The sequence below is a fragment of the Callospermophilus lateralis genome, unplaced genomic scaffold, assembly GCF_048772815.1.
Source record: "Callospermophilus lateralis isolate mCalLat2 unplaced genomic scaffold, mCalLat2.hap1 Scaffold_2319, whole genome shotgun sequence".
NCBI lineage: Eukaryota > Metazoa > Chordata > Mammalia > Rodentia > Sciuridae > Callospermophilus > Callospermophilus lateralis.
In genome coordinates, this window is record NW_027513216.1 from 173,179 (window position 1) to 198,981 (window position 25,803).

The following is a 25,803-nucleotide window of genomic DNA, read 5'->3' on the forward strand; positions in this document are numbered from 1 at the left end:
AAAAACATCATTTTCAAGTGCTGGTGACAACAGACCCAGGTAATTGTTAGCTTAATTGCAACCATCTTCCTTTTACCCCACCCCCACTTTATGAATACTGTTCTTATTCCCAAGATAAAACTTACTGATCTGGAGATGTGCCGGTCTCCCCCTATTTTCTCATTGAGAGATGGGAGGCAACTTTCCAGCCCCTGAGATAGGGATGTAGTGATTTCCCTGTTCTCTCCTTGAGAAGATAAAAGGACATGCTGATTTTCTTGTCCCCTACCCCTCCACCTTCGGAGAGATAGGGAAACTGCCTGTCTTTCCAAGAAACAAGACTTGCCTTCCACAAGATCAGGGGATGCTCACTATGTCAGTCAAAACTAAAACCGCCCCTAGCCCCAGCCATGATTCTAGCCAATAAGAGGTAACATTCAAGGGGGAGTCGCTGCTGCTGTCCCTGCTTGCTGTTGCTGTCCCTCTCTCTGTGCAGAGCAGCCTGACAATAAACCCACTTTTTATCCTAGGTGTGTGTGTGTGATTAGTCCTGTGCCACTTTTCTTTCAGTAATAGTGTTCTTAATTTGGCTCATGACTTTCTATTTCCTCTAGTTCTTACTCCTTAACATTTGGGGGGACACCAATGAGGCTCTGTGTGCCTGCCATTTCTCCCCATCCTTTTCAAGAGAAATAGATGTGAATCAGTGCATATTTTACCCTGTGGCTTTGAACTAGTAGAAGATTCCAGCAAATTGATGAACATTTTTCAAAGTTTTGGGGTAATTTGGGGTCCTCTTGAATTCTTACAACTTAGTTATTGATTTCAGTAGTGATCAGGTGATGAGAAATGAATTAATTTCCAATCAATGTCATGTACATAAATGTCTTAAGTATTTTGGGGATACTTTAAAATTATATTCAAAGATAACTTTATATTTTTTCTGCTTTATAATCATCTTTACTTTTAATGCTAGAAAAGAAAATACATCCTGAAATAATGTACTATTTATTTATTTTAATTAAACAAATGCTTTCATTATGGTTATTTGCAAGTTGAAAATATAATTAAGTTAAGCTCTTAGTTTGCAAGGTCATATATATGAAATTTTAACAAATGTAGCTTCTGAGTTTTGCATAAATTTAAATATTTTCTTGTATAAAATATTTTTAAAGTTTGTAGTTTATATTTAGTGCTTTAGCCATCTAAAGTCTCATGACTTTCATTATGAGAGTAAAGAATTCATTTAGTATTTTACCATTTCAATTATTCCAGTACCATTTTTAGGTACTGCATTCTTCACTACATTTAATTTAAATACCATATTCATCATAAAACAATCCCCCCATAGGACTGTTTCTTCAGATACTTCCTCATTTCTTGTAACTTTTTTCAATTCCTATACAAGTATATACTTGTATAGGAGTTTTTTTAAAGATATATATTGATATTGCTAGGCATGGAACCAACTTACATTTCCAGGTTTTCAAATAGTTCTTAGAAATTTTACTTGTTTTCTCTTTCATGTAAATTTAAGTTTAAGCTTTTTCATTTCCATAAAAATAATTCCGGTTGGCATTTGGCATGAATTTCATCAAGTGTCCTTGAGGAGAACTGAAGTTGTTCAAATCTCATCAAATTGTAGATAGTTTTGATCAGGCTGATTATGAAACCCAGGGTCTCATGTAGGCTAGGCAAGTGTAAATTGTAGAATTTTGAATTGATTGGCTTTATTATATAAAAATTCATCTGCAAAAGCTGTTTAAAATGACTATTCTTCTGATGAGAAATTCTTAGACACAGATACCTTAATACTATTCAATCATGAAGAAATAAAAAACAGAACTTACCAATAACAAGTAGCAAATTAGAATCAATAATGAAAAGCCTCCCATCAAAGAAAAACCTAGAACAGGCCGGGCTCCCGCCGGAGGAGAGGACAACCAGCGCCGCCGCCGCCGCTCGGACCCGGCCCCGTCCCGGGCCCCGGCCACGAAGTGTCACTAGGAGGCGCTGGGGGTGCGGCGCGACGCCAGCGAGGAGGAGCTCAAGAAGGCCTATGGGAAGCTGGCCCTGAAATGGCACCCGGATAAAAATCTGGATAACGCCGCAGAAGCAGCTGAACAATTTAAATTAATTCAAGCAGCATATGATGTGTTGAGCGACCCTCAGGAAAGAGCATGGTATGATAATCATAGAGAGGCCTTACTTAAAGGAGGGCTTGATGGAGAATACCAAGATGACAGCTTAGATTTGCTTCACTGTTTCACTGTTACCTGTTACTCTGGTTATGGAGACGATGAAAAGGGTTTTTACACAGTGTATCGTAGTGTTTTTGAAATGATTGCAAAGGAAGAACTGGAATCTGTGTTAGAGGAGGATGTTGAGGATTTCCCAACTTTTGGAGACTCCCAGAGTGACTATGATACGGCAGTCCACCCTTTCTACGCTTATTGGCAGAGTTTCTGCACCCAAAAGAATTTCGCTTGGAAGGAAGAGTATGATACACGGCAAGCTTCAAACCGCTGGGAAAAACGAGCCATGGAAAAAGAAAACAAAAAGATTCGAGACAAAGCAAGGAAAGAGAAGAATGAGCTTGTTCGGCAGCTGGTAGCTTTCATCCGGAAAAGAGATAAAAGAGTGCAGGCACATCGGAAGCTTGTAGAGGAACAGAATGCAGAGAAGGCTAGGAAGGCTGAGGAGATGAGACGGCAACAGAAACTAAAGCAGGCAAAACTGGCAGAACAGTACAGAGAACAGAGCTGGATGACCGTGGCCGATTTGGAGAAGGAACTCCGGGAGATGGAAGCACGATATGAAAAGGAGTTTGGAGATGGATCAGATGATAATGAAATGGAGCAGCAGGAGCTTAAAGATGGACAAGATGGTAAAGATAGTGATGAGGCGGAGGATACTGAGCTTTTTGATGACCTTTACTGCCCAGCATGTGACAAATCTTTCAAGACAGAAAAGGCCATGAAGAATCATGAAAAGTCAAAGAAGCATCAGGAAATGGTTGCCTTGTTAAAACAACAATTGGAGGAAGAAGAAGAAAATTTTTCAGGATCTCATATAGATGAAAATTCCGAGGAAGAAATAGAAGATACACCAAAGCAAAAGCTTTCTAAAAAACAGAAGAAAAAGAAACAAAAACCGGCACAGAATTATGATGACAATTGTAATGAAAATGGACCTGGAGAAGGAATAAAGGTTGATCCAGAAAATATCAACTTAAATCAAGACAGTGCCAAAGAATTGGAAGATAGTCCCCAAGAAAATGTCAATGTCACAGAGACCATTGAACCTTGTGATGATCCAAAAAGTGAAGCTAAAAGTGTTCCTAAGCCCAAAGGAAAGAAAACCAAAGATGTGAAACAATCTGTCAAAATACCTGCTGAACCACAAATACTGAGTGATGTTCTTATCAGCTGTACAACCTGCCATAGTGAATTTCCATCCCGGAATAAACTTTTTGACCATCTAAAAGCTACCGGTCATGCAAGAGCACCTCCATCTTCATCTTTAACCAGTGTAACAAGTAGTCGAAACAAGAAAGAGAAACACGTAAAAACAGATAGAAATTCTGCCAACACACTTTTTTTTAACTGTCTCTAAATTTTGAAACCAAAAACTGAACTGAAATCATCTAAAGAGTTAAAATTTTAGTGATCTGCAATTTATTGCATTGTGGAAGATTATTTTTTATCTTATAAAGACATTTTTTTTGTTTAATATATATATTTTTAAACATTTCACTAGTGATTGAATTCTACTTTTGCCATCTGAATTGACTTGAATGTCTCAAAACAGGTAAATATTGTAAAGTGTGTACCTTGATTTCTCACGTGAACAGAGATGTACAGGGAGAATTAAATTATTTTAACACACACACACAAAAAAAAAAACCTAGAACATAGGTGACTTAACTGTTGGGTTCTACAAAATAGTTGAGAATGATTAATTCCAATTTTCCTTATGTTATTCAAAAAATTTTTCAAAAGTAATTCTTCCAAACACAGCCCCAGCATTAACCTGATGCCAAAATCAGTAAGGAAAGAAAATTTCATGTTAATATTTTTATGAATATATATGCAAAAACTTCTCAGTAGAATAATACTTTGCTGAATCCAAAACCACATTATAAAGATTTTCATCATGATAAAGTGGGATTAATCCCTGAGATGCAAGAATGGTCAAAATACAAATCAATAAACATGATACATGACATCAATAGAATGAAAGACACAATCCATGATTATCTCAATAGATATGGAAAATGTATTTGATAAAATTTAACACCTCCAAAAAACCCTCAAGAAATCCTTCATAGAGGGAATGTACCTCAATATAATAAAGGTCACTTACAATAAGCCAACAGCTAAAATTATACTAAAATGGGTACATCTGAAAGCTTTTGCTCTAAGCTCTGGAAGAAAAGGATGTTCACTTTTACAAATTTTATCCAACATAGTGTTGGAAATGCTGTCCAGAGTTACAGGCAAGAGAAAGAAACAAAGGGCATCCAAAATACAAAAGAGAAGTCAAATTGTTTGTTTGAATGACATGATCTTACATCTTGAAACCCCCCAAGTTCCATAAAAACATTAAAATTAACAAATGAGTTTAGCAATTTTTCATGGTACAAAATAAGCATACAATTTTATACCAAAACTGAATTATATGAATTGGAAATCAAGAAAACAATCCAAATGACAGTAGCTAAAATGTTAACTAAAATACCTATAAATTTAACCAAAGAGGAAAAAAGATCTCTACTATGAAAATTATAAAATATTGTTGAAAGAAACTGAAGGGGACACACACTCGAAAGAAAGAAGGAAGGAAGGAAAGAAAGAAAGAAAGGATAAAAGCATGCCATATTCATGGATTGAAAAATCAATATTTAAGTGGTCCAGTTTGTAATTAAAATACATACATTGAAAAAATATTTTAAAATAGAAGTCCATAATACTCAAAGTGATATATGGGTTCAGTTCAGTCCCAATTAAAATGTCAATACATTCCATCAATGCAATTTCTACAAAAATACCCATGACATTCTTCACATAACTAGATAAAACAATTCTAGATTGTTTAGAATAAAAGGAATAGCTAGGAAGTGAAAGAATTGCTGGGAGCTTTTGAGAAAGTTCTGGCATTCAGATAGTTGTGGGGTCAGCAGATATTTGAACAGAGGAAAGAAATGGGTTTGAATGCCATCACCTACAGAGTACAACTAAGGAAACAAATAAATGAAGAATGGAATCAACCCATGCTATAGAGAGCTGAGTTAAAAAAAAAAAAAAAGAATGGCTACTCCCCTCTTTTGGAAGTGGGAGAAAATCAAAAGAAACCTCAGAATCATTCTCTGATCTTGCACAGGCTGAACAACTGATTTTCTGGATGACATGGAAAGTCAATGAATTTCATATTTTGCAATTCTAAACAATGAGTATCTTTTCAACTTCCTTTGAACTGTCATGAATGTATAATAAAAACATACATGTCAGGAAATTTTGCGAAGTCAAAATACCAAGCAAAAAGGCATTCTTTAAAACTGAACCAATCTCAAACTTCCTTGCCCAGTCCTGGAGAAATAATTTATAGGGTTCCTGCCTTATGTAATTACAGGTAAAGACAGAATTATGCAATTATCAGCATTACAAAAAGGGTTGGAAAATGTATTTAGGGTCAGGGAAGGGCAGAAAAATTAGCATAGACATGAAAATAAATCAGGGATGTAGGAAAGTTAAGTGATAGAATGATGTCAAAATTTGTGCAGAAAAATTATATAGGAGATATTAGAAGGAGCCTGGATTTTGAGATATTTAAATGTTATTGGGCAACAACCTAAGATTATGAAGCACTATTTAAAAATTATGCCATAGTCAAAGCGTGTTTGAGACAAGATAACAAAATACAGGGGTATCTTAAGAATGTAAAGAATGGAGTTCTCATAAAACAGTAGCCCTTACCCTGTGCTTTCCCAGCATCACCAAGAAAAGACAAACAGGAAGGCATAGCCAGATTAACAAGACCTCCTTCCAACTAATCAGCTAAACTTCCTCTCTTTTACCTGTTGAACAATTATGTGATATGCTATTTCATCAGAAGTTAGCATGATGTGGGAAACAATCTAGGATAATATTTCAATATTAATATCAACAGATTTACTGGATAAAATGATATAAAACCCCAGTTATTTCTATCATACATAGGTGGGAATTTTCTTCTGACAAAAGACTCTTCCTAGGGCTCCCTTCATGTCTCTGTTCCTCAGGCTGTAGATGAAGGGGTTCAGCATGGGAGTCACCACCGTGTACATCAGAGACATGACAGTATCTTTCACAGTAGAATTACTAGCTGATGGACATAAGTATAGAATTATGACTGGCCCATAGAACAGTGACACAACAGAGAGGTGGGAGCCACAGGTGGAGAAGGCCTTACGGATACCTCGAGCAGAAGGGACCTTGAAAATGGAGGACACTATCTTTGCATAGGACACAAGAATGAGTAGGAATGGGAAGACAAGAAAGAGTCCTACCACAATAAATATCACCAACTCATTGACATGAGTGTCAGAGCAAGCCAGCTTCAGCATAGCAGACATGTCACAGAAAAAGTGCGGGATTACGTTGTCCTCACAAAAAGAGACTTTTGCCATGAGCAGGGTGTGCAACAGGGCATGGAATGTGGTCAGCACCCAGGACAGCACCACCAGGGAGAGACAGAGCTTGGGGCTCATGATGGTGGTGTGGTGCAGGGGGAAGCAGATGGCCACATAGCGGTCATAGGCCATGGCCACAAGGATGAAGTTCCCAAGGTCTCCAAAAAACAGGAAGAAGTATATTTGTGTCAGGCAGCCTGCATAGGGGATGGAAGGGACTTGACTTTGCATGTTCTGTAACAATTTGGGCATGGTGACAGAGGAAAAGCAGAGGTCAGAGAAGGACAAGTTGCTGAGAAACAAATACATGGGAGTGTGCAGATGGGAGTCAAGGCAAATGAGGGTGATGATGAGAAGGTTCCCCAGGACAGTGGTAAGATACATGGCCAGGAACAGGGCATAGAAGAGGTTCTGGTGCTCTGGCTGGATGGGCAGGCCCAGAAGGAGGAACTCTGAGATGAGAGTTTGGTTTTTTCCCATTATTATTTGTCTCCAATACCTTTAAGAGAAATAATAAGGCCCTTTAAAAACCCAAGGGAAAATGATCATTTTTTTCCTCATATACAGTGTTTACGTGTCCTCCAATAGTTGATCCCACCACCATCACAATAAGTATAACCTTACAAGTGTCTTTATCTCTTTGATCATTTATTACTTTTTCTCATCTTCTTTTCAACATGTTTCAGTAGCCCATTCTTTCCTAAATACTTGTCTGTTTGCTTCTTTCACAAAAAGAGTGTTGGATTTTCTCTTCCCTGCCTGACTGGTCATTCTTAGCAACTGTAATTGGTCTCTCTCTCTCTCTCTCTCTCTCTCTCTCTCTCACACACACACACACACACACACACACACACACACACACGCATCACACGCCACTTTTTTGGGGGTAACCTTGGATAAAGCTCAGTATTTTGGGGCATTATGGCATGTCTCTATAATTCATTAGCTCGGGAGGTGAGGCAGGAGGATCACAAGTTCAAAGCCAGCCTCTGCAACTTGGCAAGGCACTAAGCAACCCAGTGAGACCCTGTCTCTACTAAAACATAAAAAATGGGCTGGAGATGTGGTTCAGTGGTTGAGCTCCTCTGGGTTCAATCCCCAGTACCAAACAAACAAACAAAAACCCAATCTGTCTCCAAGTCATCAAAAATGCAGAGGAGGAACATTAAAAGATCTGGGAAACTCATTCACTAAATGATATAAATAAGTCCTACTGCTGGGAAGTCCACCCCACTGCTGATGGTGTTTAACAGAACTGCATTAACAGTTTGTACCTTTGGACTTTGGACACCATGTGTTGGCATCATAAAGGGAAGAAACATGAAGAGAAAATCATGTACCTGGTTCTCAGACTTTTGCTTACCTTTTGAGTTTGTGGGACTATCTTTGTGTCAAGAACCTGTGCAGGGATCACAAAACCAGAGATAGCAGCTGCAGATGTTTTCATAGATGATCCACTGAGCTTCCTCTTCTTCGGCCATTAAATACAATATCCTCACTCTGGGATGCACACAAGAATCATGTAGGGCAGTGTTTCTAAACTCAACACACATGCAAATTACCTATCATTAAGACATTCGTTCTGGTGCTGTAGCTCAGACTCTACATTTTAAATGAACACCCAAGTAGTGGTGTCAATACTGTGATCACTGGACTGCACTTGAGTAGCAAATACACACATTGCCGTTTAACTCAGATTACTGAGCACCTTCAGATAACTTAATTGGAATCTCTGTGAAGTGGCTTGTGCAAAGCTTTTTAAAGCTCCTTAGGTGAATATAAAATAAAAGAAAGTTTAAGAACTGTTACTGCACTGAACCCTGTCTTACAGGCCTGGTATGTCAAAATGCTGTGATCTTTGAGGATTCACTGCACAGTAAGTAACATTAGTGAGCAGTGTTATTAATAAAAAGTGTTATAAGTGATGAACTTTAGTCAGAATATTTTTATACTGTGGCAAAGTCTTGGAAGGCAGCTTGATGGAAAAGAGGGAAGTTGTCACACCTGAAAACTTACCTGGCAGAACATCATACAACCTGGCATATTGACAACTTACCCAGGGTGTCTGAGGGTGACTCTGGGGCCCTGACCCAAGATCTTGCTCCCCTTTAATCATTACAAGCATATGAAGTAACGTCCTCTGTAGTCATCACGTGTCTGCCATCTCTTCTCTGCCATCCCTTCTCATTTCTCACCTTCTAGCCATCCACGGGCCCGAGAGGCTCTACATCCCAGGGGAGTCCAGATTCAGGCCTAACTCATTAGGCACAAAGTAATTATCCAGGATCTCTTCAAGGCAAATTATCAGAGTCCTGTATGGTGACTGATTAAAGTCACTGATCACACCCTACTGTACTTTGGGGAAAGGTGGGGATAGAGAGCCCAGGGATGTATGATCAGTCATTGCCCATTTAGGGAATGGATAGGAATCCTGAATCCTGTGCTGTTGGAGTCTACATTGGGGACTTGAAGAAAAATAGTTGGGTAATCCATAAAAATAAATCAAGTACTAGACTGTGAATGATTTGAAATATCTTAGGGGCATAGCAGTTTATACAAGTGGCATCTGATTGCCCTTTTTTGCATTGTTGTGCAATAAGTAAACCTCACATAATGAAACTTACTTGATAAGGTTCAAGTGAACCTTCAGGTGAGCATTATATTATGGAGCTAATGCTACATAGCAAAGTCTAGGTCATTAACCTCACTTTATCTTACCCTGTAGGCACTTTATCATGATACAGTGTGACAGGTAGAAGAAAAATAAATATAGTACAATAAGATTTTAGGGGGAGAGACTGGGGTTGTGTCTCATTGGTAGAGTGCTTGCCTATCACATGTGAGGCACTGGATTTGATCCTCAGCACCACATAAAAAATAATAAAGAAACAAAATTAAGTTATTGTGTCAATATGCAACTAAAAGTAAAAAAAATATTTTAGGGAGATAGGGATAGAGAGAGAGATCACTAAGAAAATTTTGTTACAGTATATTGTTTTAATTGTTCTAAATCAATTAGATATTGTTGTTAATCCTTTTCTTTGCTAATTTACCATGTTTTAATGTTGGCTATCTGCCAAAGGCTCATTCATAAAGGCCTAGACTCAGTATTGCAGTTTAGGAGTTGCTGTGGTTAAGTGGAAGGAACTTGTGAAAAGTCCTCAGGTCATTGAGGATGATTTGAAATGCATCATGGAATCTCCATTCTAGTTTGAGATGCTATTCTTCGGTTGCATGTGCTCTGCCATCCCTATCCCATGAGGTGATCATGCAAAGGTTGTCCTGACCAAGGCTGCACTAGGCCATTTGCCATTCTAACTCCTCAAACTGTGAGCTAAATGAACCTGTTTATAAGTTGACTGTGCTAGATATTTCATTGTACTGGTGGAAAGCTAGTACAGGAGTCTTTTTAATATTTGGTGCTGGAAAAATTGGATTTCCATATTTAAAAAATTAATTTTAATCTACACCTCACATTCTGTACAACAGTTTACAGAAAATGGATGGTAGATTTTTAATGTTTATATGAGTGCTGAGGAGATTCCCCATGACATCCTGCTCTGTAGAGCCAGAGATGTCTCAAAGCAAAGGCTGTGGTGAGATGGAGCAGGATAGATGTGCAGTGCTTTCACGTGGTAGCCACTGAAGTCAGTTGAGATCATTGCAACACTGACTGAAATAAGTGGCTGAGAAAACTTAGAACAGTGCATTAGAAGTTTGTAGAAGGGACATGATGTTCTGCCAAGGGACATAACATCCTTTAGACTATCATTTGACTATTTTCTGTTTCAGGTGTGAGCTAATGTGCAAACAGCGGGTTGCTATTGTTCGTGGGGTAGTTGATATTGGTCACCAAGGGGAAACTTTGTTACTCTACACAACTGGAATAGAGAAGGTGACATCTGAAATCTTGCAGAATTATTTGGGTACCACTTTATAATTCAAAGTTCATGACAAATGTTAATGAAAAGTATAAATCCCAATAAAGGAGCACCAATAAAGATTCAGGTCCCTACAATGGAAAGTTGCAATGTGCCACTATGTAAAGATCCTGCATCAAATGATGGCTAAAAACTAGTGGATGGTGGGAAAGTGAATTATATATGCCAAACCTGGCTTCACATTCAAATACAGGGCCAGAATAATCTTGGCAGTGGGAAGTGACATGGCATAGATGGAGGAAGGGACGATGGTCATGCTGGGGCTTCTTAAAGATTTTCATAAAAATGAGCCAAATGTGATGCAAAGGTCCATTTTTCAAATCTGCATGAGGAAGAATTGAACATGTTCAGGTAAGTTTATTTCTTCTTACTCTTGTGATTTCTTTATATCTGCATGTTCTTTAATCATAGAAGTCTGATCCTTGTTAAATCCATTTCTTTCTATCCTAGGGACTGTGGAGAAATAACAGGTTCTGCCATCCTTGCAATGTTTCTGAAACACGAGTTTCATGGCAGTACTCTACTCAAAGACCACTATATGGTGTATGGATCCCTGTTATTCATAGGATAAAACCTAAACTCTTAAACTCCTAAGATTAATTCATAATGTGGTCCCTGATTACTTCATAGTTTCTGCAGCCATCCACCTTTACCTCCTGAATTTTAGGCTGCAGCCACACAAGTCTCCTTCCCCTTCCCCACACAGGCAATGAGAAAGCATCTGTCCTGAGCTGCTCAGCATCTTCACTTTTCCCCAAAGGATGGTCTGGTGTGAACAGAGGCTGTCATGAGTCACCACTACAGGACTCTGGGAGAATTAGTTTCTGAGAGGTCCTGGCTAATTATTTTGTCTTTAATGAGTTCCAGTCTTGGTACTCCTATGGGATGCAGAGCTCCTCTGACTTCTGTGAGTAGAAGGGGAAGAATGAGAAGGGATGGTGCAGTTAGGTGAAGACTATGGAGACTGTTACTTCCTGTGTCTCTGGTGAATAAAGGGGAAAAGGATCCTGAGTTGGGCTCTGGAGTCACCCTCAGCCACCCTGGATGAGTTGGTAGCAGAGTGAATGAATTCTTGTCTTTCAAACGTGATTGTCTTGAACTCCCAGGTTGTGTGGTGTTCTGCAGAATAATTTTTCAGGTCTGTTAAGTTTCCATCTTTCTGCCTCCCAAGACTTTCTCACATGGTTTTAATACTTTGACTAATGTTCAACATTTTTATGTGTTATTAATAATAATGTTCATTGGTATAATTTATTGTGCAATAATATTGACAATTCTGTCAGTTCAAAATAATAACAGCTTTTAAATTTTGGGTTGAAAGTTGTAATTTTTAATTCTCCTTCTGCCCCTTCTCCTCCTCCTTCTTCTCTTTCTTCTTTGTATTTTCTTTCAGAGATTTAAAAATCTTTTCACAAGCCCTTCTTAGAGATAATTATTTAACTTTATCTGAACTTGGCAGTAATATGTATTTTCATGGCAGTGTATGTACTTGCTACTTACATGAAGTTTATTGACCACAGAATTGCCATTACCTGGATGCTCATTTAATATGTAGAAATTGAGCTATAGAACCAGAATGAATTTTTTTAAAAGAAATCCCCAGGTATTTGCACATCTATTAAGGTTTATAAGCACTGCCATATGTGATTCTTATGTCAGTGCAGGATGTGATGATGGATTTTACCACAGGAGAAGATCAGACTTGATGGGTCAGCAGTGACACTACCAGGTGATGTCTCCAATTTGTGATCCCAGCATGTACTCCTGACTCAAGAGATCATCCTACTCACTCAGAAGGGACTCAGCATTCTGAGAAACCAGGTGCACAATTTTCCCTATGAGGGACAAGACTTGAGAAACTGCTTCCATAATCCAGGTGAGATGAGATGCCATTGTAGATGAGGAACTTGGCCTTGTGATAAGAAGTGGATGAAGTAGCAGGAGAACAGAGTGTAGAATATACATGACGTGATGTGTTGGAGTTGATGGTAAGAGAAAAGATGAATGAAACAATTCACGACTTCTGATCTGATGCTGCATTCCTTTTTTAAAATATGAGAGTAGAGGAGGAAGAGAGAGGTACAGAGGAAGTACAATCTGATGAGTTTCATTAGGGACCTGTTGAGCTTAAGGAGCCTATGATTCATTGAATGGAAGACAATTGTTATGGGATATAGACATTTATAGGTTAGGGACGTCTATACCTGAGTTTTATTTACTGATTATTATTTTTATTTACTTGATTATTTTTTTTGAGGTGCTGAAGGTTGCATTAGGGCCCTGTGCATGTTGGATGAGCATTTCACCACTGTGCTATATCCCCAGCTTTCATGTCTGAGTTTTAAATACTGATATAAGCCATTGGAGCATGTCAGGTTTATTAGGAGAGTTCCATATAGAGTTATGATAAGATAGGGTTTAGCAAAATCCATGAGGAATAATAACATACAAGTTACTGATAGAACAGGAGCCAATTATGGTTCCCTAGGATTACCAGACAGGCATATATGTAAAAAAGTAATGCATTTTGTCTCAGAAACCAATAGGTAAGTGTTTAGGAAAGGATGGAATATTCAAACATGTTACAAAGAAGTTAAGAAAAAGGCATTAATGATTATAAAGATGATGGACAATTAGATTTTAAAGATAATAATTATTGTAATCAAGGTGGGATCAGTTATTGTAGAATGAGTACCAGATCACATATAAGAGAAAAATGTTCATTTATTTGAATTGTTAAGGGACCCAAGTCTTTCTTTTTTTAAAAAAAGATACAGTAGACAGAGCATGACAGGAAGGAACCAAACTCCCGTCTCAGAGTTCCTCCTCCTGGGCCTGCCCATCCAACCAGAGCACCAGAACCTGTTCTATGCCTTGTTCCTGGCCATGTATCTTACCACCATCCTGGGGAACCTCCTCATCATCATCCTCATTCACCTGGACTCCCATCTGCACACACCCATGTATTTGTTTCTCGACAATTTGTCCTTCTCTGACCTCTGCTTTTCCTCTGTGACCATTCCTAAACTGTTGCAGAACATGCAGAGTCAAGTTCCCTCCATCCCCTATGCAGGATGCCTGACTCAAATGTACTTCTTCCTGTGCTTTGCAGACAAGTTACTGATAGAACAGGAGCCAATTATGGTTGGCTAGGAGAGCTTCCTCCTTGTGGCCATGGCCTATGACCGCTATGTGGCCATCTGCTTCCCCCTGCACTACACCACCATCATGAGCCCCAAGCTCTGTCTCTCCCTGGTGGTGCTATCCTGGGTGCTGACCATGCTCCATGCCCTATTGCACACCCTGCTTGTGGTCAGATTGTCTTTCTGTTCGGGCAATGTGATCCCCCACTTTTTCTGTGAAATATCTGCTTTACTGAAGCTGGCCTGCTCCAACACTCATGTCAATGAACTGGTGATATTTATCATGGGAGGACTTGTTATTGTCACCCCATTTCTACTCATCCTTGGGTCCTATGTACAAATTTTTTCCTCCATCCTCAAGGTCCCTTCTGCTCGTGGTATCCACAAGGCCTTCTCCACTTGTGGCTCCCATCTCTCTGTGGTGTCACTGTTCTATGGGACAATTATTGGTCTCTATTTATGTCCATCAGCTAATAATTCTACTGTGAAAGACACTGTCATGGCTCTGATGTACACAGTGGTAACTCCCATGCTGAACCCCTTCATCTACAGCCTGAGGAACAGAGACATGAAGGGAGCCCTAGGAAGAGTCTTTTCTAAGAAGACAATTCTATTCTCTGTATCATGGTAACTCTTGCAATAGGGTACACAGTTTGTCCAGTATAAATATTGTGATGTATATTTGAATATTATTGCAGTTCTTTCTTCCCATCACAAAGTTTTCTGTTCAAATAAAATATCACATAATTTTCCAATGTTAAAAATCTGAAGTGAAAACAAAAGAGCTGAAGTGGAGATGGGTAGTTGATGTAAAGCTTTTTATCAGTAACCTGCTAGGAAGGTTTTCTGCTTGTTAATTCTAGCTGACCCTGGAAGCATAATTTAAATATTTTAATTGAAATTTCTATCTGTTAAATCGATAATTTACCATGTGTTCCTTTTTTAAAACCATAACTTAAAAAAATTTTTTAGTTGTTGATTAACACACAGTATATTTATTTATTTCTATGTGGTGCTGAGGATCAAACCCAGTGCTTCACACATGCAAAGCAGGTGCTTTACCATTGAGCTACAGCCTCAGCCCCAAAACTATAACTTTTTTTTTAAAAAAAGTGATATACTGCTCTCCCAGGTCAATGCCAAGATTTAAACAACTCAGGCCAATGCTTGCTCTTCTAAATGGAACTTTTTATTCCTGAATAGAAAGTCTTTACTTATCTCTTTCTCAGAAAGTGTTCACATCATTCTCCTAACCTTTATTACTTCTACCTTCTTTCCATTTTCTGCATTATTCTTTTGTACCCAATCTGTACTTAAAATAAAATTTCCATTTACTGTGTTACAGCAGTTTAGTTTGTATTTGCTAGAAACGAAGTCCCCTTGAGGCGCTAAGTGCTGTTGAGTCTATTTTTCTGTGGGGAAAAGTGCATGGAGTACTGCATACATGGCATACGTTAAAAGTGTCTGAGCGGCAGGCCACTCCCTTTGTGCCAGGCATGTAAGTGGCAGGCTGCTTACCCCGTAGGCACAACCCTGGGCATTAGGGTTGTAGTCTCTGTGCTTGCACCATGGCCCACTCCTCAATTGGTCGCTGCAAGGGCAGTTAGCAGAATTGCATTGATGGCTGCCTGTAATCTGCTTAGCTACTGCCTCAGTATATATACATGGTAACTGTGCAATAAAATCAGACCTGCTTCCTGCTTGGTCTCCAGAGGTCTTGATTAGTGACTCTGGAGCCACACTGTCCTCTACCCTGTTCTGTGGACCTCCTCGCTGGATGAGACAGAGCCCACACACTTTTCAACCTCACTCTTCAAGGATCACCTTTCCCTCCTTGGTTTTACAAGTTATCAATAAACTTTACATCAATGCTCTTACATCAATGATCTTAACTATCTTTATCTATAGATCTTTATCAATCAATAAACTTTACATCAATGATCTTCTCCTGTAATGATTCCATGAAGGAAAGGGAATCTTAATATGGGTCAAAGATTGAAAAATGTGGAATTTGAACATGCCGATGCTCCACTATGTGTCAGTACTGAACCTGTTTAAGACTGCAAAATATTTGATTGTGGGGGTTCTTCTCATCTCTCCCCCACCTCAGAAATAGAATATGCAGCCTTACACTTTCCAACGTGAGCTACATGTACATTGTCTGGATTGTTATCATTGGCTCATGAGTTTCCTTGTCCCCTGCAAATGATGACAACCAACTGTATCATTTCAACTTCTATTAAATGGCACTGACCTCCACATCTCTGCAGCCCAGACCTTCTCCATATCAAAACATAATAGTTTTTATCCTCATTTTTCAATGGACATCTTCACTTGATGATTTCTGAGTCACACAAATTTGAGCTCCATTATCTACTCACATATATTCTTTATCCTACATTCTGTTTCTTGATTCACATAACTTCTATGTAGTTACCCAGAAACAAAATAAAATATTGATACATACTATTACATAAATGTACCTTGAGCTGGGGAACAAAAGTGACCAAATTATATTATGCATATATAACAATGAATCTCACTATTCTATATAATTTAATGCACCTATAAAATAAATGAAAAAACATACATGTACCTTGAAAACAATATGTTAATTGAAATAAGGCAGCTGTAAAGACCATATATTGTATAATTCTATTCATATGAAATATTAAGTCTAGGAAAATAATAAAGATGTACATTGTCTGGATTGTTATCATTGGCTCATGATGTTGTTGCAAACTGCTGAGTATTTGTACATATGGAGAAATAAAGAGTAGTTATTAATTGGGGTAATGATTAGGTTTTAAAATTGTGGTGAAGGGTGCACCAATCTGGGAAAATACACAAAAATAACTATTTAAATGTATACTTTAAATCAGTGAATGAAATGGTATGTATAGTATATGTTAAAAATTTGTGAATAATGTTTTTATAGTTCAGATCGATGGCTACAAAGTTACAGTAAGGTAGGAACAAGAAGTTCAGTGTGCTATTTGGCTGATAGGTTACCATAATGTACTGTGCATTTCAATAAGCTGGAAAAAAATTTTTTTGAATATTTTCCCCATAAAGAAATGGCAAATGTTTGAGGACTTAGAAAACTTAATTTAAACATTATACAATATTTACATTTGTCAAAATGTTGCAAGCTGTCCTGATAATATGTACAATTTTCATGAGTTTTTTCTGCAGTTTAATATAAATGAAAATAAAAATGAAAAAATATTTTTAAATGTTACAAGCTTTCTGAAGTGTCTATGTGTCCTTTTATTGTGATATTCTTTTGTATCTATCAGAAGATAGTTTTTTTCCTCCCTATAGTTCTTGCACCTAGTTTTCAGTGCAATTGAATATAGGATTCATTTTTTGTTAGATTTTTCTGGTATAAAAGAAATTGATTTAATTTAAATATTAATCCTTTGTCTTGTCACTAATACTTTTTTTTGTAGTTTGACACTGAGATTTCAGAGTTTATCTATGATAAAAACTGGTGTTACCTTAACAACCACATGGAGATTAAAAAAAACAATTGACAACAATATTCAAAGAAATATTGTATGTATAGTGCAAAATGTTGTGAACCGTAGTCTGCTTCTTTTATTTTTGGCAGTTAAAATAATAGAAATTAATTTTCTCTGTGTTCCAGAGAAAAGAAGTTCAAAGTGAGGTGTCAGCAGGGCCTTGGTCCCCATAAGACTGAGCAGACCCTCCCTTGCATCTGCCCAGCTCTAGGGGTAGACATCAGGCTGGAGGTTTTTTAGCTGGTAACTCTATTTCTTTGTTTTCTGCTTTCAGCATCACATGGTGCGCTCTCTGTGTCTCTGCCTTCACAAAGCTTTTTTTTTTCTCTCTCTCTCCTTAAGTGGGCATTGCTTATATTAGACTAGAGTTCACCCCCATGGCTTCATTTTAACTTGAATACAAAATACAAAATAAGGGCATATTCACAAGTGCTGTGGGTTGTGACTTCAACATACCTTTTTGGGTGACACAATTCAACCCATAATAACAGATGTTTAGGTCTGATATGCTGGTGGGACAGGATATAATGGGACCTATTTCTACTAGCTAATTGGGACAGGAGTGGGGGCTAGGTGCGTGCCTGAGCAGGGGAGAGAGGGAAGCAGGATGGACTGGTCAGTGTGAGATCTGTCATATCCCCTGGTTCACTCAAAACAACAACAACAACAAAACAAACAAATAAACAAAAAACAAAGAGTCTGAGGATTGGAGAAGGGAAACAAGCTCTGCTTTCAGCCAACTCTGTGAGGCAGAGGACACAGAGAGGGACTACTCAGGGGTCAAGTGTTAAAGTGTGCAGGCAGAGAGAGAGAGAGAGGGAGACTTTCTTTGCCTTTTCAAGGAACACAATGCAGCTTTGGCACAAGGAGGGTCTCAAGGACATATATTGACCATCTGAAGCACTTGCAGCCTCAAGATCAAGGGCGCTGGGAGATAGCAGAAATATTAATGGGGGCCATTGCCAATGGCAGAATAGGGCCCTTTCAAGATGGTTTTAGAGAAGATCAAGGGAGAAGTGCAAGTCCCAAATGTGGGGAGCCGCTCTGAATGACCCCTGCCTTCCAGTCCCGAAGCAGGAGGCTCTGAGCAATCACTACATTTCGTGGTAACTTGGGCGTTGCCCAGCTCGGATGTTAAAGGCAGGTCTTCAGGTGTAGGTGTCACCCCTGGGGTTGTGTTTCATTTACCTGTCCCTTGTAACCCTGCCTCTCTGGCCTTTTTTTGGATAGAACTTTCTAAAGAACAAGAGTCCCCCAATAAAAGCCCACTTCCAAACGTGCTCTCTCTCTCTCTCTCTCTCTCTCTCTCTTGCCAGCCTCTCATGACTTTCTCTTGCTCTCCTCTTTGGGGAGCCTGAGACTGAGAGTTGAGAAGCTGTCTTGAAGCTTGTGTAAAGGTAATTTGTGTCTGGGTTTTATTTGATGTCCCTGCAAATTACAAGCAACCTGAAGTTCAGCTGCCCACGCAGGTCAGGGATGGCACCCAAAGCCCCCCAAATCATCATAATCTACTTTTGTGAATACACACCCCACACACTTACACACAGAAGTGGTTTCTCAAGTAACCACATGGGAGGTTGATATCGTTAATCATTGTGTGAGGAAAAGGAAAAGGAGAACACTTGTTTGGAACCTAGAGTTTGAGGTTGTGCATTGTGCTAGTTTTTTTTTTTTTTTTTTTTTGTCTGCGACCCAAACAAGAAAAACTGTGACTTAATAAGAAAAACTTAGAGGAGGAAAAGTTTATTTTAGCTCACAGTTTCACAGGTTCAGTCCTTGGTTGGCCAACTCCATTGTTCTGGGGCCAGGGTGACAGTCCCTGGACAGGTTAATAAAGCTCTCATTGATTTGAACTTGAACTTAAGAGTGTTTTCTGAACATAATAATCAAGTCTTGTCTGGTGAGTACCTTACTGTGTTATCATTGGTCTTAAGACAAAGGCAAAGTCACTTTCAAGCGACAAATTGTACTTCATTATTTGACCTGTATCTACCCCCACTGTCTCCTCTGTCCCCACCGTGACACTTGCATCCCACTCTCCAGCAATGCTGGACCTAAGGTTGCAAATTATTATCTCTAGCATGTTAGACTCAGTGTTCCCCCAGCCTATCACTTTCTCCCCTCTGCTTCCTCTTTGCCTGGCCCATCCTGATTTATCCTGTTATATGGCACTTGCTAACACAAACCTTGCTCTTTTCACCAGATCAGGTGAGTCCTGCTGCAGGTCCCACAGCCTCCTGCACTCATGTCACACCACTGGATGTCCTGATCACTGGTGGGTAGCTGACTTCCCACCAGATTGTAAACTCCATGCAGGAAACTCCATGCCTGCCTCATACCTGCAGCAGGGCAGCTCCTGGCATGGTGCCTGATGTGGCCAAGGCTTCTTCAGTATTTGTTGGCTGTCCTTCAGGCTAAGACAGATTCCTTCAACTTTAAAGGCAACAAAGTTCTGTTAAGTTAGAATTACTCTCCTGCTAAATCTTTCTGGAATTAGAATTCATTAGACTTACCCATTTGGCCCTAAATTTTGACATTCTAGTACCAAGGTCACACATGTAATTTTGTATTTACAAAAAATATTAGGGTACATGGAATGTGCTATACTTTTCAGTGATACCAGTGACTAAAAACAAACATCCTTTTACTTTAATCCACATGATTCCATTGATATTGATGTGCGAAAAATAAATATGATGAACATTTTGTAAGGTATGGGGAGGAAAGGTGCATTTTTTTTAAGACTTTGCTTCAATTCTTCTTCAGATGTTCACACCATAAGTGATGGTTAATTGTTATATGTCAAATTGGCTACACCCTGATACCAAATAACAGTTCTAAATGTTGCTGCAAAGGTATTTTATGAGATGGACATCATCACCCTAGGTACATGTATGACTGCACATATGGTATGACGCTACCTCGTGTACAACCACAGAAATGTAAAGTTGTGCTGCAATTGTGTACAATGAATCAAAATTTATTCTGCTGTCATATATACCTAATTAAAATAAATAAATTAATTTTTAAAATACATTTAAAAAATTTAAAGAGTATTAAAATTTAAATCATTAGACCTTGAGTAAAGTAGATTACCCTCTGTTTTAGGCAGCTTTTTTGCTGCTGTGACTAAAGGACCTGACTAACACAATTGTAGAGGAGGAAAAGTTTATTTAGGTGCTTAGTTTCGGAGGTTTCAGTCCATAGGAGGCCAGCTCCATTCCTCAAGGCTTGAAGTGAGGTTGAACATTATGGCATAAGAGTGTGGCAGAAGGAAGCAGTTCACATGGTGATCAGAAAGCACAGAGAGAGAGAGGTCTTCACTTGCCAGATACAAATATATACCCAAAGCCACATCCCAATTCCCATCTCCTCCAGCCACACCTTACCATTTCAGTTACCACTCAATTAATCCTTATCAAGGGATTAATTCACTGATTGGGTTAAGCCTCTTGTAACATAATAATTTCTTCTCTGAACCTTCTTGAATTGTCTCACATGGGAGCTTTTGGGGGACACCTCACATTCAAACCATAATACCCTCCCTAATGTGATGAGCCTTGTGCAGTCATTTGAAGGACTTAACAGAAAAATCTTGAGTCTCTAAAGACAAAAATTTCTTCCTCCAGAATATTCTGGACTCAAGATTATAACATTCTCCTCTTTCCAGGGATCCCAGTAGGTGGGCCTGCCCTGCAGATATCAGACTTATCAGTCCCTAGGACCATGTGCAATATATTTTTAAAATAAATCCCCTACCCAAACACACACACTTCTGTTTTCTTCTGCACAACCCAAACTGTTAAATAAAACAGAGGAGGCACATTAAGAGATGTAGGAAGCTCATACCTGAGCTCAGATTGCTGGAAACTTCACTCTGCTGATGGTGTTTAATACAGCTACACCAACAGTTTTTATATGTGGACAAAAGAAAATATCCTCTGAACAAACACTTGCACACTGAGCAACACAACCATAGAAGGCTCTACCAGCAGTCACACCACCTCTGAGAGGGAAGGAAACCCAACATGTCTTCCAAAGGCTCAGATCTCAGCATAGGTCCCAGGTCTAACTGTTCTTTAAAGTCTGAATTTTCCCATAATTTTCTTATTTTATAAACACCCTTATCTCTTTATATATAGCTATATGCCCCCATATATATATATATATGTGAGTGTATATATATATATATATATATATATATATTTAGATATATTTGAGAATATATATATATATTCTCAAAAATAAAATAGCCATCCCTATCAAGGGAGAGTCTCAGCAGCATTCAGCGGTTGCAGCAGGAGCCATGCCTTCTTTTAAGGTCAGAGACATACAGGACAAAGGGAATAATATGCAGCAGGGACAGGGAGAGATTTTTTTTAAGGGAGGAAAGTGATAAGGCTGAGCATGAGGCAGCAGATAACCAGGTTTTTTTGTGGCTTAAAAAATTGTTGTTAGCTCACATTGCTTTTGAAGTTCTGAAGATGATGCACAAGGTTTATGACAAGGGATTAGCATTGCTCTGGGATGGGGCAGTATGGACTTAGCCTTGGTAAAGGAGGAAAATTCTGAGGCTACATGAAGCTTGGGCTGGAATTGACTCAAGAGGGACTTGGGAAGGCAGAGGACAGCAAAGAAACGGTAATTCAGAGGCTGGATGAGGACACCAGTTCTGTTTTTGAGAAATGGCAAGTCCTTCTCCCTTTGTATTGGAGCGTCTCTGTGGTCCTGGCTACTTGCTGAAATCATCTGGCTAATTTATTTTAAGCTTGACCCTGAACAAGGAGCCAGTACAAATATTCAGAGTCAGGAATCTGATCCTCCTTGTCAATGTGCCCTGATATTACTTCTTGGGAAGTCACAGTCCAGGAAGCCAGATGGGTAGGAAGTATGTGACCCTCACCCTATGCTCCAAGTGAGGGCTCCCCTGGCCTTGTCTCCCACACTGCTGATGTCCACCTCCTGGCAGAAGCAAGCCAGCAGCAGAGCTTCATGCAAACACGCCCTGCTCCCATCTCCCTGCAACAAAAGGCACTGAGGTCAATGGGGAGGCATGCCCACAGGTTCTCTGAGCACATGCCTGGCCAGCTTCACAACAGAAGGACTCCAGGTTGGCCCAGTTGGAGGATCTCCCCCTGTAATCAAGGCCACACCTCTGGCAGCACCTGGAGACCCGAGAGTTCAGGGGGAGGAAGGAGGCAGTGCTGGAGGCCCAGGGGGAACCCAAGACAGCCAGGCCCTCATCTGCTGAAGATGGAGCAAGGCTGCAGACAACTTAGTATTTAATTTGAATAAAGAGTACAAAAATCCAACGTCATCCAAATATTACGAAGATTAAAAATCTCACCATTTGATTTTATAAGTCCTGAAGGAAAAAATAAGCTTGAAATAGTAAGCTACAAAAATAACGTTGAAACTACTCTTTAGCTTTGAAGACCCTTTTATTGACTTTGGCAAGTTTTATGCCAAATGCAATGCTAGTAGTATTCACATTGTATGTTTTATCATTTTACATGTTTTTGTGTTTGGGATTGGACCCAGAGCTGCATGCATGCTGGGTAGTAAACCACCAATGAGCTATACCTCAGCTCCTAACTTTTATCTTCCCACTGAGTCAACACAGTTTATTACTGACTTGCACTTTCACTTTCACACAGACTATTTTAAAGAGCTACAACAACTGAAGGAGGGAGGGGGGACAGGTGCCTCTCAGGAGCTAAGACCCCTAGGACAGCTTTCCTGGAACAGGGCAGGGGAAGGAGCATTAATTAGGCTGTCAATCTCTAGGCACCAGCTCTCCACCTGCACGCTCACAGCAAGCCAGTAGCTCCTCACACATGAATACACACACACACACACACACACACACACACACACACACACTTAATAAAAATAGTATATCATCTTCACAAGGAATGAAAACTTGTCTGGAATATGTACAGCAGAGGGCCTGGGGTGGCCAGTGGATGAGACAGAACAAGGCTGGAGTAGAGGGAGGCCTGAAGGGTTCTTGGCCAGGCCACTTTGACCTTGGCAGCCCTGATGCCCAGGTTGGACAGTAGGGCAATATCTACCTGGTCAGGCAACACAGGCCCCTTCAGTCAACCCCATCCACTGGCCTGTGCCCTAAGGTCTCCTTCCCACCAATCCTTCCTGAGGTAGGAAGACCCCAGGGTTCCGACTGCTGTTCCCTATATTTCCTCTTTACATCTGGGGTAAGGCCCCTGAATCCCTGTACCCAATGGACAGTAGCCCAGTGCAACGATGCCACAGGATGGTCCTGTAGGAAGTGAGGCAGCTGAGGCCATAAATAGCTCTGAGGCAACTGTCTTGGGCCCAGATGGTCCCTCGGTCATGGCCATGGGAGCCAGGAGAGAGGAGGGAAAGGGACTGGGGGGGTGTTAAACTACAAGGGCCATCCTAGGTTTAGCATGGGGGTACTTCCTGAAGTGATAGCACCCTCCCTCTTAATTGGGACTGGCTTCTAGCCAGAGGCCTCTGGGAAATATTCACACTAGGAGGGGGGACTTGGTCCAGGCCAGAGGTGAGGAGGAAGTCCTGATCCTTGCTTCTTTATCCCAAGCAGCCTGAATTCCTAATTAGTCAAAAGTGGCCTCTAAATGGTTCTTGGGGGCAGAGATGGAAGGAATAGGTCCAGAGGGGATGGAAAATGATGATCAACTCTGAGGCTACAAACATCAAAACAACAACAAAAAAAGACAATATAGTTTTTTTTTCTAGGGAAGTGGGTCAAAAACTGTTCTAGCTCTTTACCAAGAAAGCAGTCTCACAGGCTAAGGGGTAGTAAGGATTCCACCAACGAGGTAGGGCCCTCCTGCTCCTAGCTGCCCCTACCCCCTGCCAGCCTTCAAAGGACAGATTTTAGGGAAAATTTGTAGACTTTGAGGCCAAGAGAACTGAGGTATGCAGGTAGGTGGCTGTCACAGAAGCGTGGTAGATCTAGAAAACTAACTGCAGGGAACCAGGTATAGGCCCAAGCCAGTGATGGATGGCGGGCGTGGCCTGCCTGTAATGGTTCTCCTGGTGGCAACGCTGGCTGGACAAGGGATGTGGTGAGGTGGGGTGGAGTGAGAGGGAGGGTGAGTGGGTGGTCAGTGTCTGGTCATTTCCAGCTGAACAGCCAGACCAGCAGAATCATGCCAGCCACAGTCATGCCCATCAGGAAACAACGGTTGAAGCACTCCTGGCCCTTCTAGCTCTTCACTGAAACATTATTCCCATAGAGTTCCCCAAAAGTGTCCAAGCCACCATTCTCCTGGATCCAAGTCTCTAGGTGATCATTCAGGTAAATGGCCATCCAAGTCACCAATACCTGCATCTCCTTGTCTATGCATTCCACGAACTATGTTCCCTAAAGGACAAAAAATGCCACAATGTGACCCCAGTTTACCTCATCCTGGAAGAGTTCATTCACTACCTGTTCAAAGCTCTGATGACCCCAGAGTGATGTGGAGCTGGGACATCACGTCACCGAATGCCTTCCAGCACCATAGTTCAAACTTGTCACCTGCCTCCCTTAGTGCTTGCTTCACTCCTGCCATGGGGGCACCTCCGGGGCATCCAAACTCCTGCTGTGGCCATGGCTCCACTCACCATGGGGCTGTCCATCAGATGCCAGGATGGGTTTCCATTGATGGCACTGGTGGGCTCCGCCTCTGATTCAGTCCCTTCTGGGGCTTCAATCTTATTCTCTTCCACTTGACTAAACTGACTCCAGCTGTATTCTTTCTGGGAAAGCTTGTAGGACAGAAAGTCAATCACTAGCTCCTGGTTGCTCTGAGCCATTTTTAAAATAGAGATGGGCTCAATAAGTCCAGTGTCCAAAACATCTGCTCACTCACTGTGTCTGATCTCTGCTTAATGATTCTCTACTAAGATCCAAAGCCAAGATAAGATTCTGAGAGGAGGGGTTGCTCTTTGTTGAATTCCAGACCCTACTTCCTCCACAGTGCCCGCCCACTGCTCCGGGTCTCTGCCTGTGCTGCCACCTACCAGTTGCACAGCATGTCCTCTCCAAGATGGAAGAGGCATGTAAGGTCGCCACCGCCGACGCTCAATAATCTCCCTAGACATGATTCTCTGCAATGCTTTCTGGCTTTCTCTTGCTGCCTGATTTCTGGACTCAACAGGAGACTTTAAAAATGGTAAATGGCTAGTTTCCCCTTAATGGAAACACATGAGGATGATGGCAACGTTAAATTCAAATTTGTAACTTAAAAACAAACAGCATTGACAAAGATGTGATGATCAAACACATGTATGTATGCCTTTGGGTTTACACATGCACAGTTTTGCTAATGAGGACCAGGGCCAGAGCAGGCAGCAACTTCGCAGCAAATCTCTAAGCCAGCCTCAGCCTTGGTGCTCCTTACCCCAGCAGCTAGGCCAGAGGCCACATGAACTTCCCTTAAGCAGGAACAGCAGGTGCCTTGGGCAGTGTGGGACAACCCTTTTCTGAACATTATTCTGCTTTCAGGAACTTAGCTCAGACCTGTTAAAGGAATATGCTACAACACTTGACCTAA

The 25,803-nt window shown here is 40.4% G+C and overlaps 2 protein-coding genes and 2 pseudogenes across 2 annotated transcripts; 2 read left to right on the forward strand and 2 right to left on the reverse strand.

The window, feature by feature from the left end:
* Nucleotides 1-389: 389 nt before the first annotated feature.
* LOC143640411 (dnaJ homolog subfamily C member 21 pseudogene) lies at nt 390-6,002 on the forward strand (annotated as a pseudogene).
* A 185-nt stretch (nt 6,003-6,187) lies between these two features.
* Nucleotides 6,188-7,129, reverse strand: LOC143386982 (olfactory receptor 1-like). Its single transcript, XM_076841712.2, has one exon. It carries the CDS (start codon nt 7,127-7,129, stop codon nt 6,188-6,190), a length of 942 nt encoding a protein of 313 aa, XP_076697827.1.
* Nucleotides 7,130-13,377: 6,248 nt separating this feature from the next.
* LOC143640413 (olfactory receptor-like protein DTMT) lies at nt 13,378-14,364 on the forward strand. The gene is made up of 2 exons (XM_077108240.1): nt 13,378-13,706; nt 13,749-14,364. The coding sequence occupies exons 1-2, from the start codon at nt 13,378-13,380 to the stop codon at nt 14,362-14,364; spliced, it is 945 nt and encodes a 314-aa protein (XP_076964355.1).
* A 10,016-nt stretch (nt 14,365-24,380) lies between these two features.
* Nucleotides 24,381-25,063, reverse strand: LOC143386997 (bcl-2-like protein 1; annotated as a pseudogene).
* Between the last annotated feature and the right edge of the window lie 740 nt (nt 25,064-25,803).

What these genes read in the sequence shown, in the direction of transcription:
- LOC143640413 (XM_077108240.1), top strand. Translation starts at nt 13,378, where the DNA reads ATGACAGGAAGGAACCAAACTCCCGTCTCAGAGTTCCTCCTCCTGGGC. An exon ending in TTCCTGTGCTTTGCAGACAA is followed by an intron (nt 13,707 to 13,748) that starts GTTACTGATAGA and finishes TGGCTAGGAGAG; the next exon opens with CTTCCTCCTTGTGGCCATGG.
- LOC143386982 (XM_076841712.2), bottom strand. Translation starts at nt 7,129, where the DNA reads ATGGGAAAAAACCAAACTCTCATCTCAGAGTTCCTCCTTCTGGGCCTG.